General features: G+C 42.1%; 1 protein-coding gene and 3 long non-coding RNA genes across 5 annotated transcripts in view; 3 read left to right on the forward strand and 1 right to left on the reverse strand.

The window, feature by feature from the left end:
* The window catches only part of ckap2l (cytoskeleton associated protein 2-like), a 28,752-nt gene extending 22,088 nt beyond the window's left edge, over window positions 1-6,664 (forward strand). For both annotated transcript variants that reach the window (XM_060053911.1, XM_060053912.1), the window contains 2 exons: window positions 157-322; window positions 5,891-6,664. In XM_060053911.1, coding sequence (XP_059909894.1) covers window positions 157-322; window positions 5,891-6,206 — 482 coding nt within the window. In that variant the 3' untranslated portion in view covers window positions 6,207-6,664. The remainder of the gene's footprint in view (window positions 1-156; window positions 323-5,890) is intronic.
* Window positions 6,665-11,083: 4,419 nt separating this feature from the next.
* On the forward strand, window positions 11,084-14,837 carry LOC132459405 (uncharacterized). The gene is made up of 4 exons (XR_009526223.1): window positions 11,084-11,512; window positions 13,021-13,189; window positions 13,364-13,452; window positions 14,403-14,837. It is a non-coding gene; the product is annotated as an uncharacterized LOC132459405 (long non-coding RNA).
* LOC132459406 (uncharacterized) lies at window positions 13,043-17,732 on the reverse strand. Its single transcript, XR_009526224.1, has 2 exons — window positions 16,807-17,732; window positions 13,043-14,971 (listed from the first exon to the last, which is right to left on the reverse strand). It is a non-coding gene; the product is annotated as an uncharacterized LOC132459406 (long non-coding RNA).
* LOC132459407 (uncharacterized) lies at window positions 16,103-16,857 on the forward strand. Its single transcript, XR_009526225.1, has 2 exons — window positions 16,103-16,316; window positions 16,761-16,857. It is a non-coding gene; the product is annotated as an uncharacterized LOC132459407 (long non-coding RNA).
* Window positions 17,733-20,274: the final 2,542 nt, after the last annotated feature.

The following is a 20,274-nucleotide window of genomic DNA, read 5'->3' on the forward strand; positions in this document are numbered from 1 at the left end:
AACGGGCTCTGCGCTAGTTATATTAAACACAGAACCAAGACCTTAAGTCCAAACTTCCGCCGTGTGATGTTGTCCATAAACCTGGTTACAAATGGACTGGAAATCTATAATTTATGTCTTAATATTAATGATGGTTCATTTGAACGGTTTCTGTAGGCGCTAAAGAGAGAGTGGAGGAGGAGGAGGACCAAGAGGAGATCCAGCGAGAGGCCTCTTCCCTTGGGCCAGACGCTGTGGGCACCCCCCAGCCTGTCAGAGCCCTCATCCAGGGAGAGAGGGGCTACTCCTCTGCAGTGAAGTACAAGATAACAGCCACTCCTGGGTACGTCTTTGTCTTAACTTTGCCAATTACGCAATCATTTGACGGTTTGTGATAAGACATTTATTAGAATTATAGTTATATAGTTATAGCCTCCCTGTTGCTATTGTCACCCTGGCTGCACCCATTCATACGTCAAACCGTAGCGTGCTTAGAAAGCGCTATAAAAAGCGCGTCAGGATTTATTTTGTTGCAAAAACGACATGCGGTGACATGTCTAGTTCTAACTTAAGCTCAAACATGAAGCATGACACATCACATCACAAGTCACCACATTGATTAAAGGTCCCATGACATGCTATTTTATGTATTCTTTAAAGGTCCCATGACATGCTATTTTATGTATTCTTTAATATAGGTATTAGTGGGCAACTAACACAGTATTATTCAAAGACGTTCCCGAAATTCAGCCGTGGTGCAGAGTTACAGCCACTCCGAGCCAGTCGCACATTGAGCTTCCCCCAAATGCGCTGTTTTGGTGTCTGTAGCTACAATGCAAATGAGGAGGAGCGAGGCGGGTCAAGGAGGAGGGTGGGGGTGTGGCCCTGAGCAGCTTGCAGCCACGGTACCATGCGCTCTGTTTACAGTGGATGTATCGCAATGGAGAGGCGCACACAGCCTTTAGCCGTGTTCTGTAAATATTCTAGAACACACGGGAGTCCTGGAGCTCTATATCTAAATATTATCATGTAGCCTACATACATATCTATATCATATAATATATATTATAACGGCCAAAAGCTGTGTGAGCCGATATTATGAATCTCAAACGACCGCGTTGGGTTCTCCGACGTTCCTGGTTCTTCAACGTCCTCATCAATGTGAAGTAGACTGAACCGCGACAAGGAGGAGAAAGGGATCGTTGCCGGGCAGCGCTTAGGCACCTCCGCCTCCGGCGGTGGTCCCTCAGCGGGTCTCAAGCTGGAGACATTCGCCGCCAACAATCCCTTTCTCCTCCATGTCGTGGTTCATGTTCTTGAGGGAGTCAAAGCCAAAGTTCCTTCCCCCCAATTCATTCTCAACCTTGGTTGAGATAACCCCCAATACGAGTCTCGTTGTAGAAATACCAGAGACGAGAGTCCGACAGAACGGTTATTCAAATAACAAGGAAGTGTACAACACTTGCGTTACAGTCCTGGAGCTCTATATCTAAATAATATCATATAATACATAGAAATCTATATAATTTAATACATATTATCACGGCCAAAAGCTGTGTGCTCCTCCAGACGATATAATGAATCACAAACAACTTTGTCGGGTTCTGCGACGTCTCTGGTTCTTCCACTTTCACATCAACCTGAAGTCGACTGAACCGCACGCTGCCTGCTGCCGGCTGCCCGCTGCCGGGCGATGGTGCCTCGCAGCAACCGGCGGCATGACGCAGTTCATGTACTTCAGCCAGTCAAAGCCAAAGTTCCTTTCCCCCAATTCCTTCTCAACCATGGCTGAGATAACCCCCAATACGAGTCTCGTTGTAGAAATACCAGAGACGAGAGTCCGACGTGTTATGCGCCATAACGCCAAAAGCAGAACGGTTATCCAAATAATAAGGAAGTGTACAACACTTGCGTTACAGTCCTGGAGCTCTATCTAAATAATATCATATAATACATAGAAATCTATATCATTTAATACATATTATCACGGCCAAAAGCTGTGTGTGCCTCCAGACGATATTATGAATCACAAACGACTTTGTCGGGTTCTGCGACGTCTCTGGTTCTTCCACTTTCACATCAACCTGAAGTCGACTGAACCGCGCGCTGCCTGCTGCCCGCTGCCCGCTGCCGGGCGATGGTGCCTCGCGGCAACCGGCGGCATGTCGCAGTTCATGTACTTCAGCGAGTCAAAGCCAAAGTTCCTTTCCCCCAATTCCTTCTCAACCATGGCTCATAACCCCCACAACAGTCTTGTTGTGGAAATACAAGACACGTAATAGAACCGACAAGAAACACTTGCGTTACAGTGTGTGTATTCACACACACACACACACACACACACACACACACACACACACACACACACACACACACACACACACACACACACACACACACACACACACACACACACACACACACACACACACACACACACACGTGGCGCTCGCACGGTCGAGTCTCATTGGCGGGCCAACGTCTCTGGGCGGGCCAGGCAGAGTAAGGGGAGGACATTCCAAATCAGCGCACTTGAGCCTCCGTTTTTTCTAAGGCGAGCAGAACAGCTAGTGCTCGATTTTACCACAAACGCAAGTTTTAGCCATTGGGGGACCATAGGCAGGCTAGGGGAACTCATATTTATGTTAGAAAACCTCATAAAGTGAGATTTTCATGTCATGGGACCTTTAATATATGCTTTAGGGCTTTATCTGCTAAACATGAGCTCTGACTGTTCCACCCCAAGGATTGCTGTTGAGGTGCGGCCACACTGAACGCGTTCCTAACCTGAGGCTTGATCATTGTGTGTCACAAAAAAGGTTGGCTATCGTGGCTAAGCGTCACGCGCCAAAAGTTCAAGTTTTGAACTCTGCGTTGGTGCGTTGGGCGTGTTATTTAGGTGTGTAAAACACGTCTAACACGCCTAACGTGCTGCTTTAGCGTGTGTAACGCATCTACTTGCGTAAACCAATGGTTCCCTGTGCAAAAATAATTTCACACTGAACGCGTAACGCGTTCAGTGTGGCCATACCTTTAGGGAGTTAGACACTACATAACTGAGAAAGACCATCAAGACCATCATCCTTAAACACTGTGGCATTATACTATACGTGTGTGAGAAGCCTTACCCTCACCCAGCAGTAGAAATTAAATAGATTGCTGCTCGAAAACAGAGCTTCATCTCATCATACACTGATGTGTTATACTATGTGTGTCCGTGAAGTAGGGCTGGGCGATATATCGAATATATGCGATGTATCGCGAGATGTTCTCCAGGGGATGTATAAAATGCCCATATCGCGAACATCGAATATAAATTGGGACGCAATGTTTCTTTTTGCCGCCGCCGGCATACTCGTTGTGCTTTCACGCGACGGGGCGACAAGATCTCATACAAAGTGAACGTAGAGACGCGTATCTGCCAATCAGCGTTCAACAGCGTGGCCACTGAGTGACATGTGTAACGTAACAGCCAACCAGCGTTCAACCGTCAAACTCGGTGCAGTGCAGTCCGGGGTGAACTGCAGCACGGAGGAGAAAGTGATTGTTGCCGTTTGCGACTCCCGGAGCTCTATATATAATAATATATAATATAATATAATTGGTTATATAATATCACGGATAAAAGCTCTGTGCGCCTCCTGATGGCCGTAGCGTGGGGAGCTCTCATAGGGATTGGGCTTCTCGGGGTTTGTTTAACGCACACGCACAGCGTTCCCTTCTCTCGCTATTTCCGGTGGCTCTCTAAACTCACTCCCCCCGCCCATTGCGAGTCCACGAGATTCTCATGGACGCGCGTGTGTGACGTAGTCTGGAAGGCGCGCTGCTGTAGGTGCGTGTACCTCCGGCTGGTGAGTGAGAACAGCCAGAAAGAGAAAAAAGGATGGAAACTGAGGATTTGGTTTCGAAAAAGAATAGCACTGGATCCTTCGTCTGGCAGTGTATATATAATAATTATTATTCAAACTGTTAATAAATAATTAACGGTTTGAATAAATGCTGTGTTGGTAAATCTAACTTGCTGTGATTTTCCTTTTCTTATGTGCAAGTTCTAAATTGTTCCAATAGAAAGCACTGATGAGTTTAAACAATATGTTGTTTCATGTAATCTACATGCAGACTTATGTTTCAGTAATACTAGAATTATTACTGACGTAACATTATGCCAGACATGGTTGAATCGAGCATTTATGATGTGCTCTAGAGGAGATTCAAAATATATCGAGATATATATCGTGTATCGAGATATAGTAAAAAAATATCGAGATATTCATTTTGGCCCATATTGCCCAGCCCTACCGTGAAGCCTAACCCTCACCCGGACGCGGACATTAAATAATTCACTGCTCAGTCAGAGCTTCACTATCCACACACACCGTGTTGTTATACTATGTGTGTCTGATAAGAAGCCTAACCCTCAACTGGACGTGGACATTAAATAATTCACTGCTCAGTCGGAGCTTCACCTTCCTCACATCGATGCGTTATATGTGCCCGAAAAACTTTCGGACGCTACAGTCAACCAAGGTTCCTCCCCTAAATCTGGCTATCCTAGTCATGTCAAATTAAGGCAGGGCAGGAAGGGGATGGCTTCATAAGTATCCGATTCATCAATGAGAGGGTGTTGTAGAAACTATCCGAGAATCTAAAACTTCAGCTAACTATAAACATGAGGAATCGGGGAGTCCGGAACAAGTATCGACAGAGACTTTATTGCTACCAACAAACAAGCCACAACAAAGCCGAGTGAGGTTTGCAAAGACACTGCCGGCGGCTCCGAGCCCGGTCTCTCTTATCTATTCAAACTGAGCTGTTTTCCATGTAATATGACCGTCCGGGTATATGCTAAAATTGCCTTATATGGCACGGACAGTCAGCCTTTTACATTCTTAAAACATTCTTTTAAGTATGTGGTAATCTCCTGCAGTTCATCTAAAAATGGGAGGATATTAGAACGCCTTAGCCCCAGACTGCCTGGCGCTGTATGAGGCCCAGAGGTGGTTTCTTTCTACTTTCCGCCATTAATGTATATGCCTGATGTATATAGGCCTGGTAATACTCGTAGTTAATATAAAAGTAATGGTTAATTTCTCCCATAAGGGTTGCCATGGGAGCATTGGGCCTAGGCTCTAGGGGGCTCCAGCTTTGGCCGTCATCCAGAAAGTGGTCATCCAGTATGAAAGTTTTGAGACATGAGCTACCCAATAATAATTGGTCTATCTAATGGAAATGAGATTGTCCATTCTCAGACTTGGTCCTTTCAAGATATCATTTCATTAATCTAGGATCGGTATGGTTCCATACAGGACTTTGATGTATTTGGGTGGAAAACATCTGAAATAAATCTAAAAGGTCTTGAGATAGTATTGACTTAATACTGAAATTGAGTTGATACTTCATTTGAGAACCTTTTTAGTGTGTGTGGGTGTTTATAAACGGCATACTTTTATGCACACAAATACTTTTATACTTTATGTGCATATTTGTGACCACGGTCAACTTCCAGTCATTCCCTCCCCCGCGAGGCCTGATTTTATCTAACCAGAACAAAATGGAGCAAACACTTTAGAGCTTTAGTTCATGACGAGGCCAGAAGCAGTGAATCTGCAGAAAGTGCTTGAACCAAAGTCAATTAGATGAGGCTCGTAAAGGATATGAAGATCTCTTTCAAAATGGTATGAAGTCATTCCCAGTGGGGGTCAGAGGTGATTTTATAAATTGATTGATTACTGGCATCGCCTTTTATTCAAGATTTATGTTTCCTTCTACTTCTCACGTTTTCCACTATTCTGCAGCCAGATAACCTTTTAGAATCTGGCCACGGATCTCTTACAAGCCCTCCCCCAGCCTGTTGTTTTAGCTGTACTTCTGAGCCAGTCATTCAAATCGTTCCCATCTGCTCTGTCGGCAGGGGCGGTCAGAGCCAGCAGAGGGGGCGTTTCCGGGTCGACGGCCAGGAGGTGCGTTTCTTCACCCCCGTGAGACGCTCGGTGAGGATCGAGAGGGCCTGCCTGGGCTACCCGGCCTACCTCCGCGAGCAGGACCCGTGCGTGGCCTCCTACGACGACCTCCTGGCCGAGGACGAGCCGGAGGGGAGTGGGGAGCGGCAGGAGGCGAGCGGCGGAGCGTCTCACCAGTGCACCGCTACGCCCGTCTACGTTTACCGAGAGAACGAGGCCCTCCAGGACCAGGTGAAGGTGCAGTTGGTCTACGACGACGACGAGTGAGCTCGGCAGCATTCGAGTGAGGGCGGGGTTGAGTCGGCTTGATCCTTCACACGATCCTTCACAGAAACTCACACTCCTATCTATCCTTATGTCACAGGAGACATACAGGCCCTTGAAATTTTGCATTTTAACGAACTGAAAAATTTAAATATTTATATTTCTTGGTCACAATTACATGGTTCTAGAAATAACTTTGTAACTTAAAAAAATAAATAATTATACTTGTGCTGGACATCGAATTCAAAAGCATGGGTTTTGTATGTGTGTGTATGTATTTTTCATGAAAAGGTTGTAAAGGCTCAGATATTTTGCACATGACCCTCCTAGATTGTATTCAATGAGATTTGGTAGTGACAAAGATAAATGTCTTATTTCGTGATGCATATTTCATACTGTGCATATTGTATTGTACGTCATTTCTTACTCACTTAAAAAATAAATTAAAACTTCTCAAGGGACACATTTCAGAGGTTTTCACACCTGGTGCACATTGAGTATCAGTGTGCAGTTGTGCACACGTTAAACCAGACATCTCCACATACACTCTGGGAGACTTCGCCTAGATGGCAACATGGAACTGCATCCGGTCAACATTTTATCTTTAAGCTCTATCGAGGGCAAGTCTTGTAGCCCTGTTTTGTACAATTTGAAGTTTATTTAAGTCAGTCTTGGAGGCAGAGCCCCAAATCAAGTCAAGATGGCATAATACTAATGTTTGAACATCCTGTCTCCGTAGAGTAGCTGGTAAGCAGATGGCACATTTCCAGACTGTAGCAATGCTTCTACTCATCTTGGCAGCTATCTGCCTAACATGATCAGACCAGGACAGTGTTAAAATTGGACAGTCCTAAAAGCTTTAACTTGCTTGACTGGCTTGACTGACATCGTTCGAGAAATCTCCCGAACCTCCCGGTGGCCAGTCCGCCCCTGGCCTTGATCCAAAGACAGTTCTGACAGTTTTTGATAGGTTTAAAACAAGTCTATATGCTGTAACCCACTTGACCACTGCATTCAGATCTTGTGACAGAGCGGACTTAAGTTTACAGCATGTAGATGCAGAATAGTACAGTGTAGAATCGTCGGCATATAGAACCATAGTGGATTTTTGAATAACGAGAACGAGATCATTCGTAAAAATTGAAAATAAAAGCCGACCCATACAACTTCCTTGCGGCAAACCACAGTCAAGGTTAATGCTATTGGACAGAGTACCATTCAAGAGAACCCGCTGGGTTCTGAATGATAAGTAATTCTCAAATCAAGAGATTGCCATGGGTCCAAAACCATAGTGTGTAAGTTTTTCAATCAACAACTTGTGGTCAATAAGGTAAAATGCAGCGCTGAAGTCAAACATGACGGCACCAGATAACAAAGAATTGTCAATCGCCCTTAACCAATCATCAGTCAATTTTACCAAGGCTGTGCATGTGGAATGACTCTCTCTGTAGGCATGTTGTGCATTACTTATTCTTAGACATATACTCATGGATTTGGTTACATACAATCCTTTCTAAAATTTTACTCAGAGCAGGTGTGATTGTTATAGGTCTACAGTTAGGACCACTGAATGTAGATTTGGGGTATTTTGGTACGGGAATAATGTATCCGTCTCTAGGTAGATCGGAGAAGGCCCAAAATATTTCCTTATGGACCAAAGAAGCACCAGGACCCCCCCTGATTCCCCATCACCAAACGATGAGGATTAAAATTTAATTTATTCATTCAATTGAAAATGTTTTTCAATATTACTTGTTGAAAAACAAGTAATAGGCTGCAATGGTTTTACTGATGGTATGCAGGCCTGCATTAACCTGCCATTGGGCCCTGGGGTTGAGAGGTTTCGAAGGCCCCCTGCGAGGGGATCTTACAATGTAGATGTGTAAATTATTTCCGACATGTCGTAGCTAGTGGCCCCCTTTTTCTTGTCTCATGATAGGCCCCCTGATCGGCGTAGGCCCTGGGGCTTCAGCCCAGGTAAGGCCGTGCATTAAGGGGGCCTTGATGGTATGTGACCCTAAACCTTAGTATGAATAGCAAATAAATTATTATTTTGATTAAAAGGGCATTTATGCTCTTAGAAATGAATTTGTCTATTTCAAAATCAAAATCACGTTTTTAACTTAAGGCCTTGATGCCCTGCCATGTGGCCTTTGTGCCCTCCGAATAATCGCCCGACTGCAGGCCAAGTGGCCTTAGCCCTAAAATTTCTCATTTCCAGGCCTGGACATCACAAATGGGAACGTAAACTGGAAGCCTAATCTGTCCAGTAGACATCACCCACTGTATATCCTGACAAATGAGTTAGATCATCTGGACTTCGATCATCCATACTTATTTGTTCGTATATCAAATTAATTAGTTATTTTGAGACTGATATGTGATAATAAATCCTTGTTGTGGTAGAGTTATCATAGGCCGAAATCCTTCCTCCAATTCTTTCACAAGTGGACATCCTCTGACAGACCGGAAAATCGTTGAATACTGACGAATACTCCCACTCCCACATGGTTTGTTTGTAGTGCTTATTATTAGCATATATTGAAGGTTGCTTCATTGACACCTGTTATGTATCATTGTGGTTTAAGCTGTGGTTTGACATGTAGTTAGGGTTATTTTTTTGATTCTCATCCATACAAGCAACCATTTCAACATCTGTCAGGTTGCTAATTCCATTTACTGTCAACACACCAGCGAGAGAATGCCGTGGATGGGTGAGCTATTATATAATTTGTCTGTTTTCTGCTTACAAAATGCATATATTAGATACCGGATAAAGTAGCAATGTAATCAAGTGTGTAAGAGCATTTCAACATTATTTCGACATTAAAGATCCCATGGCATGAAAATCACTTTCTGAGGTTTTCTAACATTAATATGAGTTCCTCTAGCCTACCTATGCTCCCCCAGTAGCTAGACATTTCGTTGGGGGAAAATAGATCACTATAGGCATTCTGCTTCGCCTTTGAAAAAACGAAGCTCAGACGCGCCATTTTGGAATTGTCCCCGCATGTTGTCATAAGGGGAGATGCCACCTCCCCTTTCTCTGCCTTGCCAGCCCAGAGAATTTGGTCCGCCAATGAGATATGACCGTGCAAGCACCACGTGTGTGTGTGTGTGTGATTAAACAACGCAACTGTTGTACACTTCTTTGTTATTTGGATAACCGTTCTGCTGTTGGTGTTATGGCGCATAACACGTCAGACTCGTTTCTGGTATTTCCACAACGAGACTCGTAGTGGAGGTTATCTCAGCCCTGGTTCAGAAGGAATTGGGGAAAGGAACTTTGGCTTTGACTCCCTGAAGTACATGAACCATGACATGGAGGAGAAAGGGATTGTTGCCCGCGAATGTCTCCCGCTTGAGCCCCGCTTCCCGCTGCCGAGGGACCACCGCCTTGGCGCTGCCTGCTGCAGGAGGCGGTGGTGCCTAAGCGCTGCCCGCTGCCGAGGTGGTGGTCCCTCCTCGGTAGCGAGGCTCCGGCGGAAGACAACCGCAGTCAACAATCACGGGCAACAATCCCTTTCTCCTCCATGTCGTGGTTCAGTCTACTTCAGATTGATGTGGACGTGGGAGAACCAGAGACGTCGGAGTACCCAACGCAGTCGTTTGAGATTCATGATATCGTCTGGAGGCTCACACAGCTTTTTGCCGTGATGATATATATTATATGATATAGATATCTATGTATAATATGATATTATTTAGATGTAGAGCTCCAGGACTCACGCCGGAACACCGGGAATGTTCTAGAATATTTACAGAACACGGCCAAAGGCTGTGTGCGCCTCGCCATTGCGGTACATCCACTGTAAACAGAGCGCATGGTACCGTGGCCACAAGCTGCTCAGGGCCACACCCCCACCCTCCTCCTTGACCCGCCTCTCTCCTCCTCATTTGCATTCAAGCTAAAGACACCGAAGCGGCGCGTTTGGGGAAAGCTCAATGTGCGACTGGCTCGTAGTGGCTGTAATTCTGCACCACGGCTGAATTTCGGGAACGTCTTCAAATACTGTGTTTGGGACCCACTAATATCTATATTAAAGCATCCATAAAGTAGCAATGTCATGGAACCTAATTGACCAACGTGGTACAAATACAAAGAAAGTAAATCTCTTTACGGGTGCAGACATTTTTTTGTTGAGTCGTACAGTCAGCCTCACTGAACTCGGTATACTCTCAGAATTCCGAGTGGGAACCACCAAAAGAGGGCGTACCTCTGTGAAATACCCCAAGAAAGCTGGGAGATTTCCCAACATGCAACTGTTGCGGGTGGTGTATGAGGCATCTGGAACACACCATATTTACAGGCACTTCGTCGTCACGAAAGATTTGAAACCTGTGTCCGAAGCAGAGTGGAATGTTGAAGTAGTGTTTTTAGGAGAATGGTAAAAATTTCGCTCTTGTTTTCTCTGCGGTCTTATTTCTGTAACAGTTATAACATGGCATTGATTATATGTACACAATTATATGACCGTGTTTAAAGCAAAAAAATAAAAATGAATATATATAAATGGTTTTGGCTTCACTGGCCCTTTAAGTACTTCTTGTATTTTTCCCCATCCTCACCTTTTTTTCTATAGTAATGACTTATTGCCAGAAAGAACGTCAGACATGACAAATGTTGGTTATGTGAAAACCAAAGAAAGGCTGATTCACAGTTTCATAGGAAGCCAAGCTTTCGATATGGGTGCAATGCCAGGTTTAGCAACAATTAATGCACAAATATCTATATTTAAATTTAGAACAAGTCTATTTTGATGAACCCACACGTCTCCTCACTCCTCACTGAAACTGATGGATTTTGAGTTGGGCTTCATATAAAAACATGGGGTCAAAGTTTTAATTTTAGTTTTAGTGTTCCATAAAAAAACTCCACCCATATTATATTATCCAAACACATTTTTATTTTAGTTAACTATTACAGTAGTGCACACAGATGTTTTAATGTTGTTCATCTCAATTGCTAAATACTGGCTGGCAGAAGGATAATGAGGAAGAGAACGGTCGTAATGGCCAAATGATGACACACTGCTGTACAAAAGACTGGATGCTATAGGCTGATTAACTGATCATACTATATTTGAATATACTATATTGAAAAAATATTATGGGTTACACAATGTTTGACAATGAGTGACTGCTTTAACCTTCGGAATAGCAACGATTCACTCATTGGCTGCGGGACACGTGGCGTCGCATCCCTGTATAAAGAACGAACGTTCAGACTGCCCGTTTAAAACCTCGACACTCCTTCGCGCATAGTTCTTCACACCACGTTAACCTGCTGGAGAGAGCAAAGACCTGCCGTAAGTAGTACGCTTCAATGTTTACTATACGATAGTCACTGCCGAGGATGGAGTCGACTTCCAAACATAGGTTCCAACATTGTTACAGCGGTGTTTGGGTATGTGTTTTTTATCGCCAAGGGTTTATTCAAATAACACATTTTTAAATAATCATCGCGGACTAGTCGAATATAAGTTTCCTTATGGATTAGACGATTGACTCATGCAAAACGTAGCCTAATTGTAATATCATAGTGTCATAGTGTATGGAGAGTTATTATATAGTTATCGTCAATGTCATTATAGTCCTCACTTAATGGCTATATGAAAAAAAAAAAAAAAGATCCACTAAAATAGTCTTCGCTTGGCTAAAGGTTGATTTGATGTATAAACATGCAGCCGTAAATCCAATGCCTTCCTTATATGGATTTGGGAAATTTATATCAAGAATTTGGGGCTTTTGTCATCTTTATACTCCACATGCAGCATATGTTAGGGCCTAGGTAAATAATGCACAGTGTAATAATGCACAAACCCCGACAGCGTGGTGTAGTCTGAAGGGAAGGGTTAACCTGCAGGTCAAATGCGCACGTATTCATGATGTGTCACTTTTCCACCGTAATAAACTCCATACATGTATGCACGAGGCAAAGACTCTCCGCTGTCGAATTCAGGCCAGTATTTCAGGGGTTAAGGGATTAAATCATATAAAATATTTTTTTAGTTTTTTTTTAATATAATTTTAAATCAGTGTGCAATGTCTCCTCACTGGAGCCAAAGCCTAAAGAAACACACGGATCGCACAGAGAAAGGCAGGGCTGTGTCGTAGGCGTCATAGATTAACAATAATAATATAATAATGCAACAATAATAATTAATTTAATAGATTAACAGGTGAGGATGAAATGTAATGTGGGTGTTGCACACACACACGCGTGTTTTTCTTTAGTACTTTCACACACTTTTGTCAGATTAATATGCAATCATCCATGCCAGCTATTCTGAATCATTCTATGACATGCACATAGTTAGTAGGCTGATGTAAACCAACTGGAAACATCACAGATAGACTTTGCTCCGATTTATGAATTAAATAAAATTTCTACTGCCCAAATAATTAGTTGGGATTGATGAAGAATTGCTGGTTTAGGTGAAATCAGTTAGGCTACATACAGGGCATGCGCATGCCATTGCACTAAAATTCATGAACTCTGCAAAAAGTGGCTGTAAGAGACACCCCTCTCTGGCCGAACGGAAGGAAAATCAATTTTAGTTTTTGTTGAATCTATAAGTAAACTTTTAGACCAACGATTACACATTTTCTACTGGTGTCAAGTCGCTTTGTATACGCGTCTTCTAAATTGACAAAACTCACTTACCCAAAACTAAGTGTTTTTACTGTATCATTTCAGAGAATTTTAGAAACTTCCACATTGTCAATTAAAAGGACTATGTCTGACACTTGAGAGTGCCTCATCAATGTTTTCTCCCTGCCAGAGCCTAATATCGGATTTTTTCCTCCTTTTCAGATATAACTTTAATACAAAAAAGCTGCTGCCACTATCATCATGAGTGAACCTCGAAAGAGGATGGGCTACCTGGCCCAAATTGATGGGAAGCAAGTGACTGTCATCAAACATTTGTGGGATGGAAAAGTATTGAGAGCCAAATCAGCCCAAAAACACGCCCAGTATGAAGGTAAATGAGTCTCTATAATTCAGATTGCAGCAGTGATGTGATTTGGATTTTCTTTTTGAAAATGGAACTATTGCAGAATGGTGTCATCCGGGCCCCACTTATATACAGTATGTGAGTTAAATTACCATTGCCTCCTGCATGATCACAATGTTTGCTTGCTGATTTCATACACAGCGACATTCTATGAGTGGGACATGCATGTTGCTATCTCATTCAACCGTGGCGGACAACACTGCTTTCTCAAAGTCGGAAAGGGCCTGGAGGTAAATATAAAGCTATATTTGAATTCATTTTACATTGAAGTTTAGGGCATTTAGTAAACGCTTTCATCCAAAGCGACCGAAAATAAGTACATTTGTCATAAGAAGATGAAACAATATATCACTGTCGGTACAGGAAGGCTTCATTTCTGGACTGGTGCTATAAGTTTGATATGTATCAAGTGTATTGGTACCAATCAGAACCAGGGCCTGAGAAGCTGCACACACATCTTGAACTACCGTTGTGAGTGTTGGCACTTCAGCTTCAACCCCAAAGAAATCTGAAAAAAATATATTCTACTCAATGTATGTAACAGTGACAGGTTAGCCATTGGCCCTCTCAATTTCTAGCAACTACAAGAGTGGTGTAATCTGATTTTTCAACAAAAACTCTTGATACAACGGATTGGTAACAGTGGTGACTTGGGAGCCTGTATTTTAAAAGCAACTTTCATAATCTCCTTATAGTTTTACCGATGCTGTACTCTTTGTGCATCATACCTAGGAAATACCAGGAAATTGCTTCAAAGCAGTTGTACTACTTTCACACTCTCAGTCATTTCAGGCCAGTTGGGTGTTTTCGTTTTGGACAAGTGTGGGCTAGATCCCAAGACAGGATCACCTCATATTAAAAAGTCCTAGCTGTTCCATGTTATTTATAGTAACGTCCATTTTTATTAATCATACAATTAACCACAAATGCAAATAATTTTCAGCAGGTTGGCTTTCCCATTTCAGCATTAATTACATGGATGTTGACTCATTTCATATTAAACACAAGTTGGGGAGATGCCCAAGAAAGACAGACATGTTGAGACAAATTAATATTGTGTGATGTTAATTGAATTATATAGTTAACTGGTTAGCTTTCAAGCTTCCATTTCAACAATAACACTTATGTGGTCATTGTTTACAGTTACCTTTTGAGTTAAACCAGTCATTTGTGTCCGCAGCTGGTTGAAGAAAATCTGCCAAATAGCTTGGGTAACGAATACCGCTTTAGGTGGGAAGATGACAATGGGACTGATTGGAGGCGTCTGGAGCATATAAAAGACAACGTGGTGAAGTTCCTCTGCTGTGATGAATCGGGCAAAATTTGCTTGAAGGACAAATCGGAGATTAGACTTGACAATATTCACCTGTATAGAATTGAAGTCTCCAAATGATTTCTATGAATGCAATTCATTATTATTTTTATGTTGCATACAATATAATGATAGATAGATACAAAGATAGAGAAGAAAAATACACATTTTCTTTGTATCTTTTATCTTTTTAACCTTGTTAAGCACATCCCTGCTTGTACATGTCTGTTATCTTATGACAGCAACAAGGAAAATGTTATAATTTTGTAAGGAATGGCAGAAACCTTTAGCCATTCCTTACTAGAGATAATTCAGAATTTTGTCTTCATATGTATTCGGTTCCTTCCTTCATTATGTTCCTGTACTGAATCCAATTGGGATAAGACTTAACTCCTCAAAAGTGGAAAGAAGCAGGCTTTGGGACCATCATTATTCATCTGTGATTGAAAGAGTATAGTATTATCTTAGTACTGTGGAGCTCTGCTGCTTGCACTTGGCATTACAGTGTATTGCAAGACTGGCCAGTGTTCTATGCTACATGTAGACATCGATACAGTTCAGCATCAACAATATGAATATTATTTTACTATATCTATTCTTCTTTTTTTTTAATACTCTTGTGTTCTTTATATTTCTGCTGTTATTGTGTACGTTGTGGATTTCGTTTGGTATTCTTACACCCTCATTTCCTGTCTGGGACAACAGATTTGATTGCATCGTTGTTTCCTGCCTTGGATTAATAAAGTACGACTTGTTTTATCTCTTGTAGTTTTTTTTTTAACAAGCATACAAGGAACACAGAAACAATATAATTAACATATTACATATCTTACAAGAGACATTCAAGATCTACATTAGAGGGTAATGTGTTGAATAATGTGCGTTACAAAAATCATTTGATTTTATTGATTTCATTGATTTTAGTCAGTGACAAGGCAATGTCTTATAGTTACTGCATCAACATTACATCCTCTAGCTAGCCAATCCATTCAGGCAAAGTGTGTGTGTGTGTGTGTGTGTGTGTGTGTGTGTGTGTGCGTGTGTGTATGCGTGTGCGTGTGTTTGTGCATGTGTTAAGAGCGTCCTGCTATTCTGTGTAGCAATTCTGCCGGAACAACCTGATCTGTTTCTCCACTCGTGCATGGGATTAGGATGACATTGTTTCATGCTCATAGAAAATGTCTTGCTTCTTCTGCATACAGCGAGACTCTCTCCAAGAGCATTCCTTGCACATGGCAACACTGGAGAGAGAGAGAGAGAGAGAGAGAGAGAGAGAGAGAGAGAGAGAGAGAGAGAGAGAGAGAGAGAGAGAGAGAGAGAGAGAGAGAGAGAGAGAGAGAGAGATATATATATATATATATATATATATATATATATATATATATATATATATATATATATATATATATATATATATATATATATATATATATATATATATATATATATAGAAACACAACCTTCTATTCTGTTGGGAGCCTCTGGGTCTGGAGGGGTGCCCCTGGCAGTATCTGATCAGGCAAGAGTATTAATCATAGTATAAATCCAGCGGGAGCGAAAAGCCACTGAGAGGACACACAGGGTGGACAGTGTGGGGAAATATGTTGTGTGTTCATCTTTTTTTTTTGTCTTTCCATGTCAACGGATAATCCCCTTTGTGGTTTATGGAAAGTTGGCACAGCAGAAAATGTGAAAACTCCCACAAAATGCAACTCATATATCAACTTTATAGATGGTGTCAGTGGCTCGCTTATCTTGCTCAATGATAACACTAGAGCAGGGGTTCTCAAAGTTTTGACAACTGAGGGCCAATTTAGGAACCCAAAATTTGACTGAGGGCCGCCAAAGGATTTTTTTTTTGGCGGGAAACGCCGTCAGCATCCCAGTGGTGAAAAAAAACATTGCACCCGCACCGTGGACCTCTGGGAGTGAGGTCAAGTGAGGTCTAAATCATGAAACTGAGGTTCACCCTTTCAAAGTAATGTACAGCCGGATTAAAACTAAAAAATGTAAAAGGATTTAATTGAAAGCTAGAGAGAGTCGAATTTTCTCTTTATATTTATTTATATTTGTTTAAATTAATATTGATTAAAAAAATAAAAAGATTATTATTTTTTTTTTATAACTTACATAATTATGTATGTCATTGCGGGCCGCCAGGAATGATTCCGCGGGCCGCCATTGGCCCGCGGGCCGCACTTTGAGAACCAATGCACTAGAGGAAAGGTCAGGACAAACACGTATACAGAAAATTGTAATACTTACAACTTACCTAATGTTAAAACGTCTTTATGTTCTTGGTATCTGTCTTTTGGTCAAGAGCTGCAACACAAATCATACTGAATAAAGCAAGAACAAATAAATGCATATATTATTTGACACCACCATTCATGTTTTTCCAACCACAAGTGGGAAAAAGTAAGACAAGTCAAACATCTTATTTGGAAGTGTAATGTGATTGAGAGACATCTTGCCGTTTTATAAAGATTAACTAAATTCAGATCCAAGGGTAAACACCTATAACATCCCCCCTTATCACTGCATATTACTATTACTTCAACCCACTCCATCTATCACTATCACTCAAACTATAACAATAAGTAACAGGATATTTTGAGCACAACTGTGTTAGCCTCGGAGCTCTGTGCCCCTGAGCCTAGCATGGTGTGTATCTCTAAAGCCAGCCAGCACCAGCACACCGGGCCCATGCTGAATAATCCCTTCTTTCACTGGCCCAGGGCTCAGTGTGCTATTGCATGCCCTTCACACTCCCTTCTCTCTCCCTCTAACTCTCTCTCCCCCTCCCCCTCCCCACCTTTTACTATCTCTCTCACTCTAAATCTCTAACTCACAGATACAAAACACTCCTATGGTAGATTTCCTGGGAACTGAGTGAGTGAGTAATTCTCACATGCTGTTCAGAGGAATATGGAAGAGGGAGTTGCTTGGGCCCGGGAAAGGATGGGTGTGGCACTGTGGTTATAAATAATCAATAATCGGGACCTGACTTTTATAGCGAACTCTTCATTGGCTTAATGTTTCACTTTTAAGCAGTGCAATTGGGAGACAGATTTAACCTCAGTTAGTATTGATTGCATGGCGACCGTGGCCACCACAGTACAGGTTTTTCTAAATATAAATAATTGTCATGCTACAATGTGGACATCCTGAGGCACTGATTTGGTGGATGTGGCCTAATAGCAGGCTGATATTCTGAAAGGGCAACTGCGCTTAATTCCTCCCTTTGACTATAGTACGTAGCCATGACAATCTGCTGACTATGCCCTAGTCTGGACCCATTATAACTAACTGGCCTTTGTAAACCAGAAGGCATTTCATGGAATTCTGTCCTTTATAGTTTATTTCAATTGCTTGAACACATTTTGCAAAATTTGGCTCATTGTGTCCAAACTCAACACACAAGCAAATAAGACACAACACTGGGAAATAAACCATTCACATCTATGTCAAATTGAAACTCGGCTATCGAAACCTAACAATTCTTTGTAAAAATGGCTCTCTGATGACAAAAATGATACACACTTGCATCATATGAATACACTTTCAGATCAGCAGCAACACTGGTCTACTTTATATAAAACACTGCAGTCTTTCATGTTCACAACCATAATGTATAAATGTACTGTAATGTAATGTACAGTACATTGCAGTACTGTACATTACAGTGCAGTAGATACAGTTTGAGCAAAAATAAAACAAAAATCAACCCTACTGTACTGTACACACAGAAAAACATAGCAATTGTGCGTGGGTGGGCTTATGGACCCTGCCGTCTGTTGGGGTCTGGCCATAGGATCTCATCAACATCACAGCCAATGTTTTCTCCCGCTAAGCATCGGGGAAAATATTGCCTTGTGTGCCGAATCCATCCATGGATTGACCCTAAGTCGATGTCTCCGCAGGCCTGTTCCATTGCCTGCAGAAGAGGCATGCGAAAATGTGGTTGGTGGTCAATTATGTTACGACCCCGTTGTATTGTTTTGCTGAGGTTGAATCCAGCCTCATCAATGTAACTAAATTCATGAGGCTGTGCAGCTCCATCCATCTCCAAGATGCTCTGTAACAAAACAAAATACATGGGATACATATTTTGGATGGCATTACTCAAAACACTCAACTACATTACTACACATACAGAACCCCCACCCCATCAAACAGGTACCTGGTACTTCTCTGAATGTATCTATGTGGTACTACTGATACAATGGCACATATTCAGCTGTAACTGGATGACACCAATACTGTATTGTAAATGTAAAGGACTGTAACACTTACCTGTACATATTCACGTTGAAGTCCTTTGACCCTGACACTGTTCCTCTCAAATGGGACCCTGTACAATTGCTTCATGGTAATTTGGTGCTTTACCAAGATGCGTCTGACAGTGGAAATGGTTACTCGCTCTATGTTATTGAATACTTCTCTATCTGCAAGTATTTGTTGCTGCAGCTGGTTGAGACGGTTTGCTCTGACCAGGTCCACAATGGCAAGTTCCTGCTGTTGGGTGAACAGGCTTTGGCGTCCGCCCCCAGAAGGTCTTCTAGTCATTCAAAAAAGCAACCACCAAATGTTACTGTATTGGTTTGCTTATTTTTTACAGTACTGTATATACTGTACTTTACTGTATATACCATAGAAAGTATTGAAACATCTCAATGTAGGTAATCACAGTATGTCACAAAACTACCACTTTTCCAATTTTAAAATGAGTGAACTTGTACTTTTCTATATTGAAGCTGAAGAGGATATCCCAGTCCCAAAGAGAGAGTTTGATGATCTGAACCTGAGACACAGTCAACTTCAGGAGGACTATGTCAACCTGCGACAGGAGTTGGACACACTACGAGCTGAAAATGTAAAGCTGAAAGAGGAGCTGCAAAAATCTAAGTTTTCCTACACCACTGTTAAGTGCAACATGGTACAATTGCTTTTTCTCACAGGACTGACCTCCGTGGTCTTTGAATGGCTACTTACAAAAATAACTGGCAGCGTAGAAATAATTTGCAAAAAACGTACAGTTGAGGACCACCTTTTGGTTATATTGATGAAATTAAGGTTGGGACTATCTAATACTGACTTGGCATATAGATTTAAGGCATCAAAAACCACCATATCAAATATTTTGCGGAGCTGGGTCCCTGTTATGGCCTTGGTCCTCAAGCCACTCATTAAATGGCCAAGTAAGGGGGCAATACATAAAAATATGCCCAAAATATTCGAGCGCAACTTTAGAAGATGCCGGTGCATAATAGATTGCACAGAAATGTTCATAGCTAGACCAAGTAATCGGACTTCCAGGGCCCAGACATGGTCAAATTCCAAACACAACAACACCATTAATTATTTGATCGGCATCACTCCAGCTGGTGCAATTTCATTTCTGTCCGCCTCCTGGGTGGGGTGGACGGGTTTCAGACAAGCAGATCACTAAAGAGTCAGGTTTCTTCCAACTTTTGGAGCCTAGGGGTGAGGTGTTAGCAGACAGAGGATTTCTCATCAGAGACGAACTTGCGGAACTTGCGGCGTATTCCTCATTTCACAAAAGGAAAAAAGCAGCTGTCTGCACAGGAAATGGACACATCTAGACAACTTTCTCGTGTGAGGATCCATGTGGAACGAGTTATTGGTCAATGGAAAAACTTTAAGATTCTGCAAACAGTTATTCCAGTGTCGCAGGTTAATTTACTAGATGATGTTGTGACTGTATGTGGTGCCCTCA

Source organism: Gadus macrocephalus, chromosome 6 (genome assembly GCF_031168955.1).
Source record: "Gadus macrocephalus chromosome 6, ASM3116895v1".
Taxonomy (NCBI): domain Eukaryota; kingdom Metazoa; phylum Chordata; class Actinopteri; order Gadiformes; family Gadidae; genus Gadus; species Gadus macrocephalus.